This window comes from Lycorma delicatula, chromosome 12 (genome assembly GCF_047948215.1).
Source record: "Lycorma delicatula isolate Av1 chromosome 12, ASM4794821v1, whole genome shotgun sequence".
Lineage (NCBI taxonomy): Eukaryota > Metazoa > Arthropoda > Insecta > Hemiptera > Fulgoridae > Lycorma > Lycorma delicatula.
Genome location: NC_134466.1, coordinates 72,764,464 through 72,780,898, shown reverse-complemented (window position 1 = coordinate 72,780,898; position 16,435 = coordinate 72,764,464). Strand labels below are relative to the sequence as shown.

At 27.9% G+C, this 16,435-nt stretch overlaps 1 protein-coding gene across 2 annotated transcripts in view; it reads right to left on the bottom strand.

Moving 5' to 3' along the window:
- Window positions 1–1,215: 1,215 nt before the first annotated feature.
- LOC142332728 (very long chain fatty acid elongase AAEL008004) overlaps window positions 1,216–16,435 on the bottom strand; it is a 136,241-nt gene continuing 121,021 nt past the window's right edge. For both annotated transcript variants that reach the window (XM_075379324.1, XM_075379325.1), the window contains exons 6-8: window positions 12,062–12,167; window positions 10,701–10,837; window positions 1,216–1,425 (exon numbers count right to left, since the gene is read on the bottom strand). In XM_075379324.1, coding sequence (XP_075235439.1) covers window positions 1,258–1,425; window positions 10,701–10,837; window positions 12,062–12,167 — 411 coding nt within the window. In that variant the 3' untranslated portion in view covers window positions 1,216–1,257. The remainder of the gene's footprint in view (window positions 1,426–10,700; window positions 10,838–12,061; window positions 12,168–16,435) is intronic.

Sequence of the window (16,435 nt, the reverse complement as noted above, 5' to 3'; positions counted from 1 at the left end):
AAATAAAATGATTTAAATTATTTCAACAGCTTCAGCATTTTGTTTCATTATATTTTAAAAGCAGCCAAGTAGAAGAGTTATTACTATCAGTGCAGAAATGATATATTCTCGAGTTTAAAGTTTTATAAAATGAAAATTATCCAGTAAATTTCAAAACAAGATATACCACACCCTTTTAGATTCAAAAATCATATGAAACCATCAAATTTACCCGTTATTTTAAGATCCTATGCTGTTTAACCATAAGTTTTATGATTAAATTTAAGTAGAAATCAGGGCAAAATATTTTGTTACCTTGACTAGAAAATGAAGTTTTTCTTGACTCATTTTATGTGAATTTGTTTTCTTTATTTTCACTTATCTTATATATTGTTTCCATAGTGTCTACTGACGATGAAAGTTTGTCATTCAAAATCACTATTCGCTCGTAAGTTTACATCGTAATACAAATCTTTTTTTAAATGGTTTTTGGAATATAATTGCATTTTCAGTGAACCAGATCTTTTTGTAACAGGAAGATTCTGGAAAAACTTTACGAGTGTAAGGAAGAGATAATTAGGTGGATTAGATATGCCGGTGGATAAAGAAAGGTATTTGTTGTTTACCAGATAGACGAAAAAATAGTGAGGAAGATGATTGAATGAGATGGAGCAGAGTTGCTGAGAGTCCAAAAATGTAACATCGATCAGTAACGTAAAGTACTTCAACAAATTACTCATTTACTTTCTTAATAATGATTTTCATTAAATTATGTATTGAAAAATAAAATAGTTTATGAATTAATTAATAAAAAAGAAATAAAAAGAAATAATTAAATTTTTTTAATTATAATATTGTAAAAAATATATATAATAATAACAATAATAATATACATGATTATAAAATATATATAAATATTTACACGTTAATATACTCTTGTATAACATATTGTTATAGAAGTATAATATCAGTTAGATGTTTATAAATAAATGTGTTTTTATGTGCTTTTTATTATTAAAAATTCACACAACACATTTATACCACATTTGTGAATTAAATTTAAAAAACTTATAAGATTATATAGTCTTTCAATACTGATTTGATATAGTTTATAATTGTTATTATATGAATAATAAGTTCGTAAACATATTGTATTTACAAAACAAAAAGAAAAGAAAAATGCTATATATATATATATATATATATATATATATATATAACATAACATTAACACTTAATTTATAACTCTTTTTTTTTAAATTAATGTTCATACTTTTGTCACTGTAATTTTTTATGACTTCTTTTATATGCTTGCTGATAGAAATCAAAAAATAATACAAAAAATATAGTTGAATGTACTAACAATAATGCAGCTACTAACTTTGGATAACCGCAGTCAAATATAAGCACTTGCGCTGAATGGATAAATACCAATGTAAATTGCATCTGAAATAAAAATTAAAAAAAAGATTGTTATTAAATTTTTTTTAAATAATTATAAAATAAACTTTTATCATTAAAATGAAATTTTTTTTTTTTAAATAAAAAAATGTTGTAAATGTATAAAATGTTGCTTCCATTATCTCTTTCTGAAGTTAATGCATGCTACAATCTAATTTAAGAGTTATATAAAATATGAGCAAAAAGAGAAATCATAATTTTTTACCACATTCTGACAATGATCGTTTGTGGTGAGTAAATAATCCCACCAAAATTGACACTTATTTTTATACACGTTATATCACTTAATGTACACAACCTTCGCTTAAAATGCAAAAAAAAAATCTGTCCTGCTGTTTACCTGGCTCAGTCAAGAGAAACCATAGTAAAACCTTGGTCAGAGCAGCTTTACAAAGTAACAATTAATTATTTGTAAACACATGAAATAATAGTAAAGTAAATAAATGAAATATACATTAAAAATAACGACAAAATAATTCAAAATGTGTTAATAATATAATTACTGAGAATAAAAGTTTATATTTATGAACATGTTGAGTGGAATACAGAAAGTTTAGTGCTTTTTTTTAATATTTTAATTATATTATTTAAAATCGACAGAATATTATCTGTATGAAAAAAAAACTTTTAATTGTACTTTAAATAACCTGGTAAGAAGATTATTAAATAATTCAATGATCTATTAAAAATCGTAATAATTCCCTTTCTTGCAAGACAAAGTATTGTGCTGAAGTCAAATCATTATTAAATATTTATTAAGTTTATGTATATTCCATTTAAAATATAATATATTTTGGGGTTCCCTCAAAAAACGATAAGTTTTTCTAAATACAAAAATGGGCTGATCAGTACCCATAAATATGAATACATAGATTGATATTTATAAAAACAAGAATGCTGATGTATCCTTTTGTTTATATTTATGAATGTATAATCTTTGCCGAAGAGAATAATCACTTATTAAAATTATTATTATATCTTACACTTATCACTTATTAAAATTAACGATATCCACTTCTATCAAACTGTTGAAAACAGTACTGTTTTCATAAAACTCAACACAATACTTTGGCTTAATTAAAAACAAATTAGAAAGGAATTTATTACGGTTTAATAAATTACCAAATCATTTAATAATTTTCTCACTAATTTATTTAAAATACAATTAAAAAATGTTAAACAGAAATAATGTTACTTTGTCAATTTTTAAATAGTACTAATTAAAAATAAAAGCCCCAAACTTTCCATATCCCATTCAACTTGTTTCGTAAATATGAGCTTAAATAACTTTCATTAACACCTTCTGATTTTTACATTTTTTTTATATTTAGTGTGTTCCATGTGTTTACCTGAATATTTTCTTTGTGTGTATAAATAATTAATTGTGTTACATTGTGATGCTGGTCTAATTAATTAAGTTTTACTGTGATTTCTCTTAATATATCCAGGTAAATGTTGGCACAATTTTTTTTTTTATCTGTGGAATATCATATCTTTCTTTTTTCTGTTTAGCCTCCTGAACCACCATAAGGTATTACTTCAGAGGATGATAAGTATGAATGTAAATGAAGTGTAATTTTGTACAGTCTCAAGTTGACCATTCCTGAGATGTGTGGTTAATTGAACCCCAATCACTAAAGAACATCAGTATCCATGATCTTGTACTGAAATCCATGTAAAATAATTCCCTTTACTAGGATTTGAATCTTAGAACTCTCAACTTCGAAATCAGCTGATTTGCAATGACGAGTTCATGGAGTATCATATATATACCTATCCTGTATGTGATCTATATAATATGTTATTATGTAATGATTACAATAAAATAATTATTTATTTATTTTAGTTGGCAACTACATTAAAGAACTCTGTGTAATAAAATATTTAGCCGAAGTTAATGGCTACTTACCCACACTTATAGATACAATGTTATATAAAAAAATCATATTTAACAAGAAATTTTTAATGCTACATATAGATTAGTTGTAAAGTAACTATTTTAAATTTCTAATAGTTTTTATATTTAATAATATGTTATAATGAAACACAGTTTTGTTCTGTTTCTTAGAACTTACTTGGGTAGAAATAGAACAGTACCTGTTTATCAGAGAATATGCTCAACAATGCTTTATATCACTTCAGCTAATGCAGTCAGCCTTCCACTATGAAGTGTATTTAATGATATGAGTTCACCAATGGTAGCTGGACCACTCATCAAATCTTGCTGTATTTGATCCTAAGAATATTATGAACTGCCATGTAAAGCCAATATGATCTGTAGAACAGATCATAATACGACCCAGATGCCAATCCTCTAAATCCTCACATCCAGGATGTAAGGTTGTATAAAAGGTGTGGGGTATATTCATAGTCTTTATTTGAACCTGAAGTCATACCCTGCAAAATTTTCTTAAGGAAGTGGATGTAGAAGTTTTATTAAATTTTTGATTCTTAGTCGAGTGTTGATATGAATTTGACGCATTCTGATCAATATTCCACTGCAGAGTTCATGCTGAAATGCTTTGTATACGTTCTCAAATATTACAATCATGAGAAATGATGGTGCTGATGTTATGTATTAATAAAATAGGTGATCTCTTATATTGGAAGCATCACATATAAACATTTGTCACTAAATATTAAAGTTATAGCAAATTAAAATACGGAGTTAATTTACAACCTTTCTGTATACCGATAAAACTTCATAAAAATAATTTCTAAATTTTTAAGAGCTGATTGATGTAGCTTTCAAAACTACACACAAACAAAAAATCTACATTATAAGACAAATCAATAAAACAGTGTTGATCAAACAACCCACAAACCCATGAGTATAAAATTAAATTGCAGTACCTGTAGTTAATATTACATTGGACAGACTGAGTGTATATTTTCAAAATACAAGGGACATGCACAAAAAAAATTACTTCATATAAATTTTATATATATATATATATATACTTAAAACAGGTGTCCTAGACCTTCCATCCTCCTTTTCTAAAACTGAAGGAAGTGATTTTTCTGGAAGATGCAAAAAAAATCTGGTTTTGACCAGAGTTGGACTAACTACATTAGAAGTTAATTTTTTTAAATGGGACACACATATTTGCACCTCGAATTTGGATTCTAGAGACAATGATACGTAAGTCTTGTCCGAAACATTTTTCCATAAAGTGGTATCTTTAACCTCTAAATAACCTTCGAACTTTACTAAGTCTTGAATTCCTTCCAACAACTCTTTTAAGCACCGAAAACTTTATATATACAAAACAACATTTTTACAAAACTTTTTAATGTTTTGTATGTAAACAGTATAAATAAACAGGATGTATCATTAAGTTCTTCCGGGACTTTTATAACCTATTCTGCACGTGAAAATAATGGAAAAAATTCATACAAACATATGTCCTAAAAAGGATTGTTTGCAAGTTACAGCTTATGCAAAATTTCACTCGGATTTCAGCCACCAAGGTGAAATGAGATCGTATTGAAATTTTTGGGATGTTAATTAAGGGACAAAATTAGTGATTTCTTATGGTTTTTAACTCGAAAAATCTAATAAAATAGGTCTCAAAACCATAATAAGCTGTACTTATTTACAGCAGAGAAATACACTGATGTGGTATTCATTTTGGCTGTCTGTAATGGTAATGCTACAACTGCTGCAGTAGAATATGAAATAAGTTTTCCGAATCGCAGGACTCCAGATTCCAAAAAACCAAATCAGCATGACTTTTTGCTATCTTATGGAGAAAGGTTCCAACACAGTCCAGCACGACATCTTTCTAAGTTGATCAGCATTTCACATTCGATTGCTTGTAGGACACTAAAACAAAACATTTTATCCTCATCATTAACACGCAGTTCAACATATACACCCTGGAGACAGTCTGCTTTGCTTGGAGTTCTGCAACTAGTGGAATACAAATCAACAACTCTGCAAGTATGTTTTGTTTACCGACAAGGCTAATTTCACTTGAGATGGTGTCAAAAACTTATGCAATGGACATACTTGGGCAGAAGTAAACTCTCATAAAACAGTGGAAGGCAATCAGTGTTCACTACAGACTTAGCGTCAATGTACAGTGCGGTCTTCTTCACAATCAGCTGTTTGGACCATTCATATTGCCTAGCCGCTTAATTGCTGAGGTCTACTTGCACTTTCTCTAAGAAGAATTGCTGCAGTTGCCTGAAGATGTTCCTCTAGCACTAAACGCAAAGTATACTTCCAGTACGATGGCACGACTCCCCATTTCTCTTGTCCCGATTCCACTCACTTAAATCATCATTTCCCTGAGAAATGGATTGGTGGTGGAAGTTCACTTTCCTGGCCACCAAGATCGCCTGATCTAACTCCTTTAGATTTTTTCCATCTGGGGATGAATGAAAAATACTGTATGCAAAACAAAAATACATTCTCATAAAGAATTAATTGTCCACATTTTGGATGCTGCTGAGCAACTCATGGACAGTTCTGAAGAGCTAATAAAGAGCAACAAAAGCAGTACAGAAGTGTGCCAAGAAATGTGTTGAAAATGGTGGGCTCATTTTTGAACATTTATTATAAACTGGTACGTATAATGTACCTTGGTCTGGTGTACTGTTTCTAAATTGAATCCGATTTTTTCTAACTTTTCTTAGTTTTATTCATCTTATCTTATATCATTTTGTTCAAAGTTAAATTCTTTAAATTTTTTTAAAGTTTTATGTGGTTTTTGCTCATTTAACAAAGTCAAACATAAAAAAAATGGTTTTTCCCACCAATTTATTGGTTTTAACCCAAGAATTTTCAAAAACTGCTGAAGATATGGTTCTGGGACCTATTTTATTTGGTTTTTCAGGACAAAAACCATAAGAAATCACTATTTTCTTACGGTTTGTGACTATTTTCTCAATGCTCCTTATTTAAGTCCTAAAAATTTCAGTACAACCTCATTTCACCCAGGTAGCTGAAATTTGAGGAAAGTTTTTCACTAACAGTAACTTGCAAACAAAGCATTTTAGGACATATGTTTATATGAACTTTTCTATTATTTTTGTGAGTAGACTAGGCTATGAAAGTCCCGGGAAAAATTTGAGATACATTTGTACATTATATGAAGATTTTTACTGCAACAAAAAAAACCTGCAGTGTTATGTAATGTTCCTGGCTTTTCCTTGACACATTTTTATTTCAAATACCCTGTAAAGTTCTTAAATATTAATGACTTTATTATTTAACATTTAGAATACAATTGCAAAAAAGATAAAAAAATTGAGTAAAAATTTGTTTTTGATTTTGCCTAGTTAATCAAATAATATTTTTATCCTAAAAATATGCAGTATTTAAAGTATAATTAAGTAAAAAGAAATCAAAATTGTTAATAAAAAATGTTGGGTTCAATTGGTGACTCTCTTGATCAAATGACATTTTATTATCAAAGTATTGAGGGTATAATTGTCAAAACAAAAAAAAATCAAAATTTTTAATAAATCAATGTGGATCTTATTTGAACTACTTGTTCACAGCTGCCTCGTGTAACATTTTTAATAAAAGCCACTAATTTAAAAACAGCTAAAAGTTTTAGAAATTAAAAAAAAATATTTTAAAACATTTTTTTTTTTTTTGTAATTTTTATGTTGACATCCCCCTTTTTAAAAACATGTTCCCTTACTGTTTATATTAATACTAGATATAACTGGATTTCAATCTTGAAAATAAAAGTTTTAAAAATTTATATTTTAAGTATGGATTCCGTGCAGCCTCATTGTTTTGTGGTTTAAAATGTATTTATTGGAGTAATTATTTACTTTAATGAGTGTCTGATTTGGAAGTGTAATTCAACAAGGCTAAAAAAGTACCTTAATATTTTGTCTGATGAGGTTGAAAATCAGATCAAAGCTAGGATATATTTTTGCCAAATTACTCTCTTTATGAATTTCTTATTTCTTGAGTTTGGCAATGTAGAAAAATAAATATATGAAGTAGCTTCTAAAAAGATTTACTGGTATTTAACTGTTTCCTATCTATTGTTTATTATTAATAATTATTTATAACCTTCTTTCTTTTTCTGTTTAGCCTCTGGAACCACTGTAAGGAATTACTTCAGAGGATGATATGTATGAATGTGTAAATGAAGTATATAGTCTTGTATAGTCGCAGATCAACCATACCTGAGATTTGTGGTAAATTGAAACCCAACCACCAAAGAACACCGGTATCCACGATCTACAAATCTGTATAAAAATAACTGCCTTTATTAGGATTTGAACCTTAGAACTCTCAACTTTGAAATTGGTTAATATAATTCTGCTTTTAAAAGTATTTTCACATGTAAATTCAAGAAAACTATTAGAAAAATGTTAGGGTTAAAAGTAATAGATGGAGACCCTTATTTGAAAATAAGTAGCAAATTTGTATACTTTTCTTAACTTTATTAAACTCTTGGTTTTATATATATGTATATATATATATATATATATATATATATATATATATATATATATCTTATATATCTTGCAAATAGGTTTTTCACACTGGCAGCATTTTGTAAGACCTATTTCAATCTTGTTATAAAAATAAAATTAAAAACTTAGTAAAGATTCTTTAAAATAGATGAAAAAGCGAAAAAAAGTTTTTCTTTCACCCTTTTAATTTAGGGTCCAATATTCCCGAACATGAACTAAAAGAATATAAACTTCCTAAGAGATAAAAAATTAAAATGTTGAGTTGGGAACCATAGTGATCATATAACCTCCACCTTCTTGATCAATTGACCCATCTTTGGAACATACAAAATTTCATAAAAATTGGTTAACCAGGCAGAATATATCAAACAGAACAATAACAATTGATTAAAATAAGGAAAACATTAGGTATATATATCCTCCTTCACTGAATGAAATTATTTAAGTACATAATCAGAGTGACATACTAATATAATGGAATCATCTAATTAGTACAAAATTGTGACTTTAAGATTACAAATGATAAAAAAAAGGAATTTTTTGCACCAATATGTATGGAGATTTGAGGAAGACTGAACGTCATTAGAAAGTACTTTACTTACCAAAAAGTTATTAAATTAAGTGAAAAAATTTACTTACCGTTTGAGTAAAATTTTAAGGTACAGAACCACTGATAAGATTCAAATCTCCTCATCCCCTTGATCGATTGTTATGACCAACATTTGATAGAATAATGCTCTATACAGAGATATCATTCATGCCAAATTTCATCCAAATCAGTCTAACCATTCTGGCAATATTCTAGCAAAAAACAGGCTAACATATTCGCATAAAAACTTCAGTTGAATTTTTCAATGCTATAATTGTGTTTTTTTGTTAGAGGAGGTAATGAAATATTTAGCCACACAAAAACCATGACATGCAAAATCTCATCTGATTAGTAAAAACATTTCACTTGTAAAGTACATTATATATGTATATAACTGTAGATTCTTAGCCCTGCGGAGGATGGCTGAGGGGGTCAGATGCTATTATAGATGTGTAGATAGAATAGCAACCTGGCTTGGGACTCGTCTGGGTCCTTAGTTTGTCAAGATAAGTGTTTTGGTATCGAGTCCCGGTTAACTTAGATATTCTCTAGGATGAGATAGATGTGTGGAGAACTCTGTGATGAAGCTGCAGTGTAGGAGGGTGTAGGGCACCTCACTCACAAAAGTGGACCAGAGCAGAGAAAGATAGAGTATGTTTTCATTAGAGGCTTATTAAATTTGTGAATCTGTTTCTTGATTTTTAAGTAAATCAAGAGAACTTTGAGCAAATTGAATTGCAGGACAAAATTGTCATTTTTGTGATCAGCATCTTTGTATGAGGGTATGAGGGTATTTGTATCTTTGTATGAGGGTAGTATTTTTGGTGTTTTAAGACTCAGTCAAGTAACGATCTATAGTCCAACTGAAGTTAGATATAGGAAGAGTTTTTGTGTGAAACCATTAGTGTTAGAGGAAGGCACAGGGATGAGGTCTCTACGAATCAGTTAATTTGATAGTAAGTTACGGTTGGTGGTTGTGGTTGGAAGGGACCTGGAGGGTTGGTGTGGGCATATCCATGGCTCGCTGGATTACTATCTTACACAGTTTCTGGCAGGCCATGGGGGATTTAGAAAGTATCTTTATAGGATTGGATGACTACTTCCCATGTTGTCCGGTTTGTGAGAGTATGGATGAAACAGCATACCATGTCTTTTTCAGCTGTCCCAGATTTGAGGATCATAGGAGTGAAGTTTTGCATGCAAAAGGCAGAACGGATATGTTTTCACCTGAGGAAGTGCAACAGATAATGCTTGAAAGTGCAAGTAATCGGATGGCCATAGCAATGTTGGTCAGGAAGGTAATGCAGGAGCTGTACACCTGGGAGGAGTCTCGCAGGAGCACGCAAAGAAGGAGTTGCCAGAGAGCATTTGGGAGGACAGGTGTATTACACATTAATAAATTACTGAACCATTTAAAAAATGTCCATACCAATTAATTAAAGAAAATATAGTTAAAAGATTTTCTTTCATGGAAATAATATTACGTTGTTGATGAATTTCTAAACGATAGTAATTAAAAAAAAAGTAAAGATTTATCTGCATCCCATTCAACATGTACATAAATATGTGCTCAAAATAATTTTCAATAGCAGCTTCTGAGTTATGAGTTGTTTTTTACTAATTTTTTATATTAAAATGTATTTACCCTACATTATTTCATGTGTTTATATTTAAATAATTAATATGAACTTTCAGCACAACTATATTTTTTATATTTAAAATTTATCTTATAGTGCCATCATCCGTATATTTTATATATACGGAATATATTCTATATTCTGAATAAAAGATTTATTTTTTATTTATAACCAGGAAAGTAAAAATTGTCGCACTAAAAGTAAAAATAATACTTTATATTATTTCTTTAAATTTTATTTTATTACTTATTTCTGAGGAAATAAATACTTAAAGGAAAGCAATAAAACGATGTTGATGTGGTAAAGTACTTTGGAGATTACCGAGAATGGGTTCCAGGAATGCTTTAAAATTTTTTATGAAGATTGGCAAAAGAATCTTATAAAGTAAATCACTTTGAAGGAAACTTTTCTTTTTTTTTTTTAATATACAAAATATAAATTTAATTCTAGAAGCTTTCTGAAATTGTTTTTTAAATAAACTGTGATAGAGTAATAATGATATTTAAAGATAAGTATAGTAAAATGATTAATTCATTTTCTTATTTTAGAAAAATAAAAGAAATACAAATTAAAAAAAGATACTGTACCAGTTGTAATGTGGTTAAGTGTTTTTTCCACCATAAGTATTTCTGATACTCTGGTCCCATAGCAGAGATCATATAATACGTGTACATTATTACATGTACAATGTTATTTATTAGATTTGAAAATGTACCGTGTCCTCCTGAAATTCAAAATATAGAAATAAAATAAAAACTTTATTAGTTCAAATAGATAAATCCTTTAAAAATCGAATTATAAATTGAATTATCATTTTAATTTATTATTAAAATTTTTAGAACAATTGTGAATTACATTTTTTTTTTAAATTGTATTTTGATGTACACTAAGTGTTAAATTATATTAAAAATTAATAACATTTGTATATCTCAATTAAATCAAAATATTTTCAGAGAACTTTTATCCATCACTAAAGTAGAATGATATATTCAGAGTTGCACTGATGTTGAGTAGCAGCGAGATGTGTATCTTGTTGGCAACAATTATTATTGATGTAGATAGTTGAAGACTATAGTATTTGATTTGTATTGTATTTTTTATTTAATATATATTAATTTATGTGTTAAGATGTGTTTATATAATATTAGGTAATTATATACAGTTACGGACCTCTCCGATTTTGATGAAATTTGGAATATACTTTATACACTATAAAAAATTATTCATCAGAAATGCCTTTCATCCGAGTTAGGTTCCTCATAAATTACACAGTACATTCACCAAAAATTTTGTAATTAAGAATAGTATAAGTGTAATATATATTATTTTTTAACTAAATAATTTGGTTTCAATAAAATTAAGTTAAGAATGGGATTAGATTTATTTAAAACTAAATTAAATTAGGTTAAGCTTAAGGTATTGGTTTTGAAAATATGCCACGTACAATTATTTAAAGTTGTGTAAGTGAAATTTAGTTAGTTTTAGTTAGGACTATGTTAGATTGGTTTATAAGTAATATAAATTTGAAAGAAACTTGCCATCATTTATCTGAGTAAGTCACAATTCAAGACTTCTTCTCAACTTAAACTTAATCATATCTAACCTTGTTCTAAACTAAATTTAACTGAAATCAAATTATATTCAGGAAATAATGTATATTTGCTGACAGATATAGAGTGTAAAATAATGAAATTTGGGTGCGGATAGTGTGGAATGTATGAGGAACATAACTCAAGTGAAAGGTGTTTCCAACAAATAATTTCAGTTGTAATGAATAACTTACGTACTAAATAAGATATATTCCAAATTTCATCAAAATTTGTTTAGAAACAATAATTGGTCACCCGGTTACAGTTTTATAATGATAATTCAATTTTTAATTTATGAAAAAGGTCAAGCAGTTAGAAAATAATTTTAATCGACTGTGTTCTATTACCATAAAACTTACCAGCTATAAATTTAACGCATATCCATGTTTCAATCGGCGTTAATGAGTGATGATAGAGATGTAACAATGAGATCTGGTTGTCCTTTTTTCTTAGGACAAAGAATATCTGAAACATTTAATCATTTTCGACAGTAAAAGTTAACTGTAATTTTAACAAAAAATTATATTACACAACTATCAAAATTATTTTTATAAGTATAATTAAATTGTTTGTAAATGAAAAATATCTATCTATAAATTAATAAAATTTAAATTATTATAGAATTTATGAGAAGTAATTTGTAATACAGCATAGTTATATATGTCTTGTAACTTATTTGAGATCCTTTACATCAATATTTCAAAGAATAAACAGCCCAATAGTAATGTGAAGACATTAAAAATGAAATTAAGAGAGGTTGCGTCAGTAATTTTGCGAAATTTATCTACAGTTTAATAAAGATGCCCTGTTTATAAATAAAAATCAACTTTCATGATGAAGTGGTAGTATCTCTGTTTTTCATATTGAGATTCCAAATTCAAATCCTGGTCAGACTTGGAATGTTTTACTTTTTACAAAGATTATTTTTCATCAATCAGCTGTTGTTATAGGCTTCAGCCTGTTATTTTTATAAAAAAACAAATTTTTTTTTACAATAGAGGGAATAAAATTGGTTCAATATTCATTCTGACTTTGTACCATTTTAGAATCGGAGCACCAACCCAGTGGGTTGGTCTAATAGTGAACTTGTCATCGCAAATCAGTTTATTTCAAAGTTGAGAGTTCTAAGGTTCAAATCCTAATTCTTAATTACTTTTATACGAATTTGAATACTATATCATGGATACCGGTGTTCTTTGGTGGTTGGGTTTCAATTAACCACACATCTCAGGAATGGTTGACCTGAGACTGTACAAGACTACACTCCATTTACATTCATTCATATCATCCTTTGAAGTAATACCTTATGGTGCTTCCAGAGGCTAAATAGAAAAAGAAAGAATCAGAGTATCAATATGCCATTACATTTCTTTAATTGTTTTGAATCATATTTTAATAAGGTTATTGATTTTTTCTGAATAAAAACTAGATTTTCCCAATTAAAATACAATTTATCTTGTTTAATGGTTATAGAAAGATTAATTATTAAAACAATTGCAATTTTGTAATTTTATTATTTATTTATTTACTCCTGAAACAACCGGCTGATGCCAATCAGAGTTTAATCGTGTTAGATGAATTTTGCAGCGTAAGAAAAATGGCCAGTCTGACCAGGATGAAAGGCACAGATGTTACTGCTCCACCAATCTGTGGGGAGAACAGTATTTCATAAATAAAAACACAATTATTTTGTAAATTATAATTGAATACTTAAGTACGACAGAATATTTCTGTTTGTTTTTGAAATATGAATAATTATGTAAAAAAAAGAAAGCCATTAAAAATGAGAATGAAATGCTTTCAAATATTTATTATTTGTAATAAAATGTTTCTATTTATTTTAATGTCCTGAATTGCTTCCTGAAAGTATTGTATTTATTTACACTTCATGTGGAAGTAATAAAAAATTTTAAACGGAAAGATAGGTTAGGAATTGTTATCAACAATTACTCGATTATTTAATCACAAGGACTTATCGATGGCTTTTGACAAAAGAATCGAGTTTTATCGTTTAACTTGATGTTTTTATAAAGTTCGACTAAACTGTCGATCGATTGTAAATCTATCGGATAACCTTACATGATAGTTAAATTCATTTGTTTTTGTTTACCTCAAGTATAACTTCATATACATCACCCAGTAATTTAGAGGATATGGAATTATACGAAATGGACAATAAAAAAATCAACGTGCGATTGCTCTCTACACCACCTTAACAGTTATTCAGTCGATTGGTTAATATGATCCATTTCGTTCATTAAAAGAAATGTGGCAGGTAAATATAAATATACGACTGTAGAAGTAAGCCTAATCGAAAAAAAATATTTATGAGAAAAATTGTCATAATGTAATCTGCTAAGTTAACTTACAAACACTTGATTTGTGTTCGTATCATCCGATCAACAGTTTTAATTTTCAGTATAAGGCATCATTCCAACGTTTGCGGTAATACGTGAAATAAAATTTAGTTTTTATTTATCGATTTTTTATGGTGAGTACAATAAAATCATAAACTCTAACAAAAATGTGACATTAAAAAGATAAAAAGCGTTATCTTATGCCTATTATTTCCTTGAAAGTAGTGTTTTGTTGACATTTTTTCCATAGGAGACTTCAATCAAATTGCGCTATTTTGCTGTAAAAATACGGAACCTTGCTGCGAATAAAATTAGGATTATCAAAATTTTTGTAATCCCATAAAGTCGTATGCAAAGTGACTTTCTAAAACTGAATCTGCTACATTATTAACTTTTTTTAATGAGAATTCTGGATCTGCTTAGGTTACATACAATATGTCATTTTAAAATTACTGTAAAGATACACACTATAACGCAAAACAGCAGATTGCAGTACAAAAATTATATAAATTAGATATTATTTATTAAATTACAAAACCTTATTAATGTTAATATAATTATAAAGAATTTTGTTTGACCAATTATTTTTAATAGAGATTTCATTCACTGATTTGTAACTTAAAACGATGGTCATTTAACATCAATTTTTAACTTCTGATATATTTTAATTAACTGTGAATTTCAAATTGTAACTTAGATTCCAAATAGTAATTTTAAAAGCATTTTTATATAAAAATTAATTAAATTTTTTTTCATTCAGATAGAAATCTTGGTTGAATTAGGACAACTAATCTATATACACCAAGTGGGTGGATATATGAACAGTGCAAGAACAGTATAGAGAACAGTGCAAGTGATGGTATAAAGATAAACAAAAATCAAAGTGATTATTATTGTTACTTGATTTTGAAGATTTATGAAAAAACCATCCCATCAGATTTCAAAATAATTTGCATCACCTATATAAATTGTCTAATAGGTGTTGATATTAATGTTTTATTTTTTAATAATTTTTCAAGATGTGTTATCATAGTAAGAATGAAAAAACATTACATTCCATTTTTGATCTTTCTGTTTTGTGCCTTGACTTTAGTGACTTGTTACTAACAAAAACGACTTGACCAATCGCTTTCAAATTCTTATACAATCTAATACATTCTATTAACTAATCGATTAAAAAATTTCATATTTGTATGTTTAACTGTGTTGCAGTTTTTTATTTAGTTTGTAAAACCGCATTATTTTGGATCTACAACATATAAAATACTAGAAAATTTCTGTTACTTTGATCATTATTTAAAATTAATGAATATAATATTTAATAAAATCTATTGCTGAAGATAATGTTTGTTTGGAATTTTTATTTGTTAAAAATTAATTGCTTTATTGAGATGAAAAGAAGAGATAGAAGCTGTTCTTCAGCAAGCAGTTCATTTCCTCTTCTGATGGTTGGTTTTATCTTACCAAACCATATGTATTTTGACATAATTGTAATACAAATTTGTACTTGCTAGCTTGTTAGAACTGGATTGATTAAAGTCTATTTGGAAAAAAATATGTGTTATTACATCTTGAATAAGTTTTGTTGTTATCAAATTAAGTTTTCTTAAAATTATTTTTAAAAAAATAATTAGTAAAAAATAAATTATTCACTGTTATTTTTTAAAATAGAATATTGCCAGTTCTGTACATTGAAATGCGCTATATTTTTTGTGTACAATTTAAAGTGGTAATTTATCTTTGACTTATTTGATCATATTACAACACAGTAGCCACCTTGGAAAAGAATTTGGGTTTATTTAATATATCTTCAACTGTATTTTCTAAATTATACATGGAAATAATACAAATATTATAGAATCTACTTTGAAATGGAATTTGATTTATTTTTAATTCGTTTTTAGGTAGTTCTGAACAATACCTTCATCGACTTAAATTTTTCATATTCTATTATACTGTAGTAGGTATAGCTTAGGAACAGGAAAACACAATTTCTAAATACCAGAAGGCAGGTTTAGACAGCAGGTGACCTGTGCAAGATCGAAGCCTGCCCTTAAGTTTAGTTATCAGTAATCTAGTTAACGTGCAGTTTTGTGAATTATTGAGATTTATTCAGATGCTAATCTGTTCTGTGGAAAGAGGTTAGGGTTAAGATTAGAATTAGAGTTAAGGGTAGAATTTTGTAGAGAGAGATTAGGGGTAAAGTACTGAGGTATGACGATACTAAACACCATCTTGTTGAACGATTGGTGAATTTATATTAAGGCAGAAATACAGTTTCAACAGAAAAATAGAGAGACTACACCATATATTCCATGCTGTTAATCATGTGTATGATGAAGAATCACCTTATGAAGAGTGCTTATCTTCGACTGA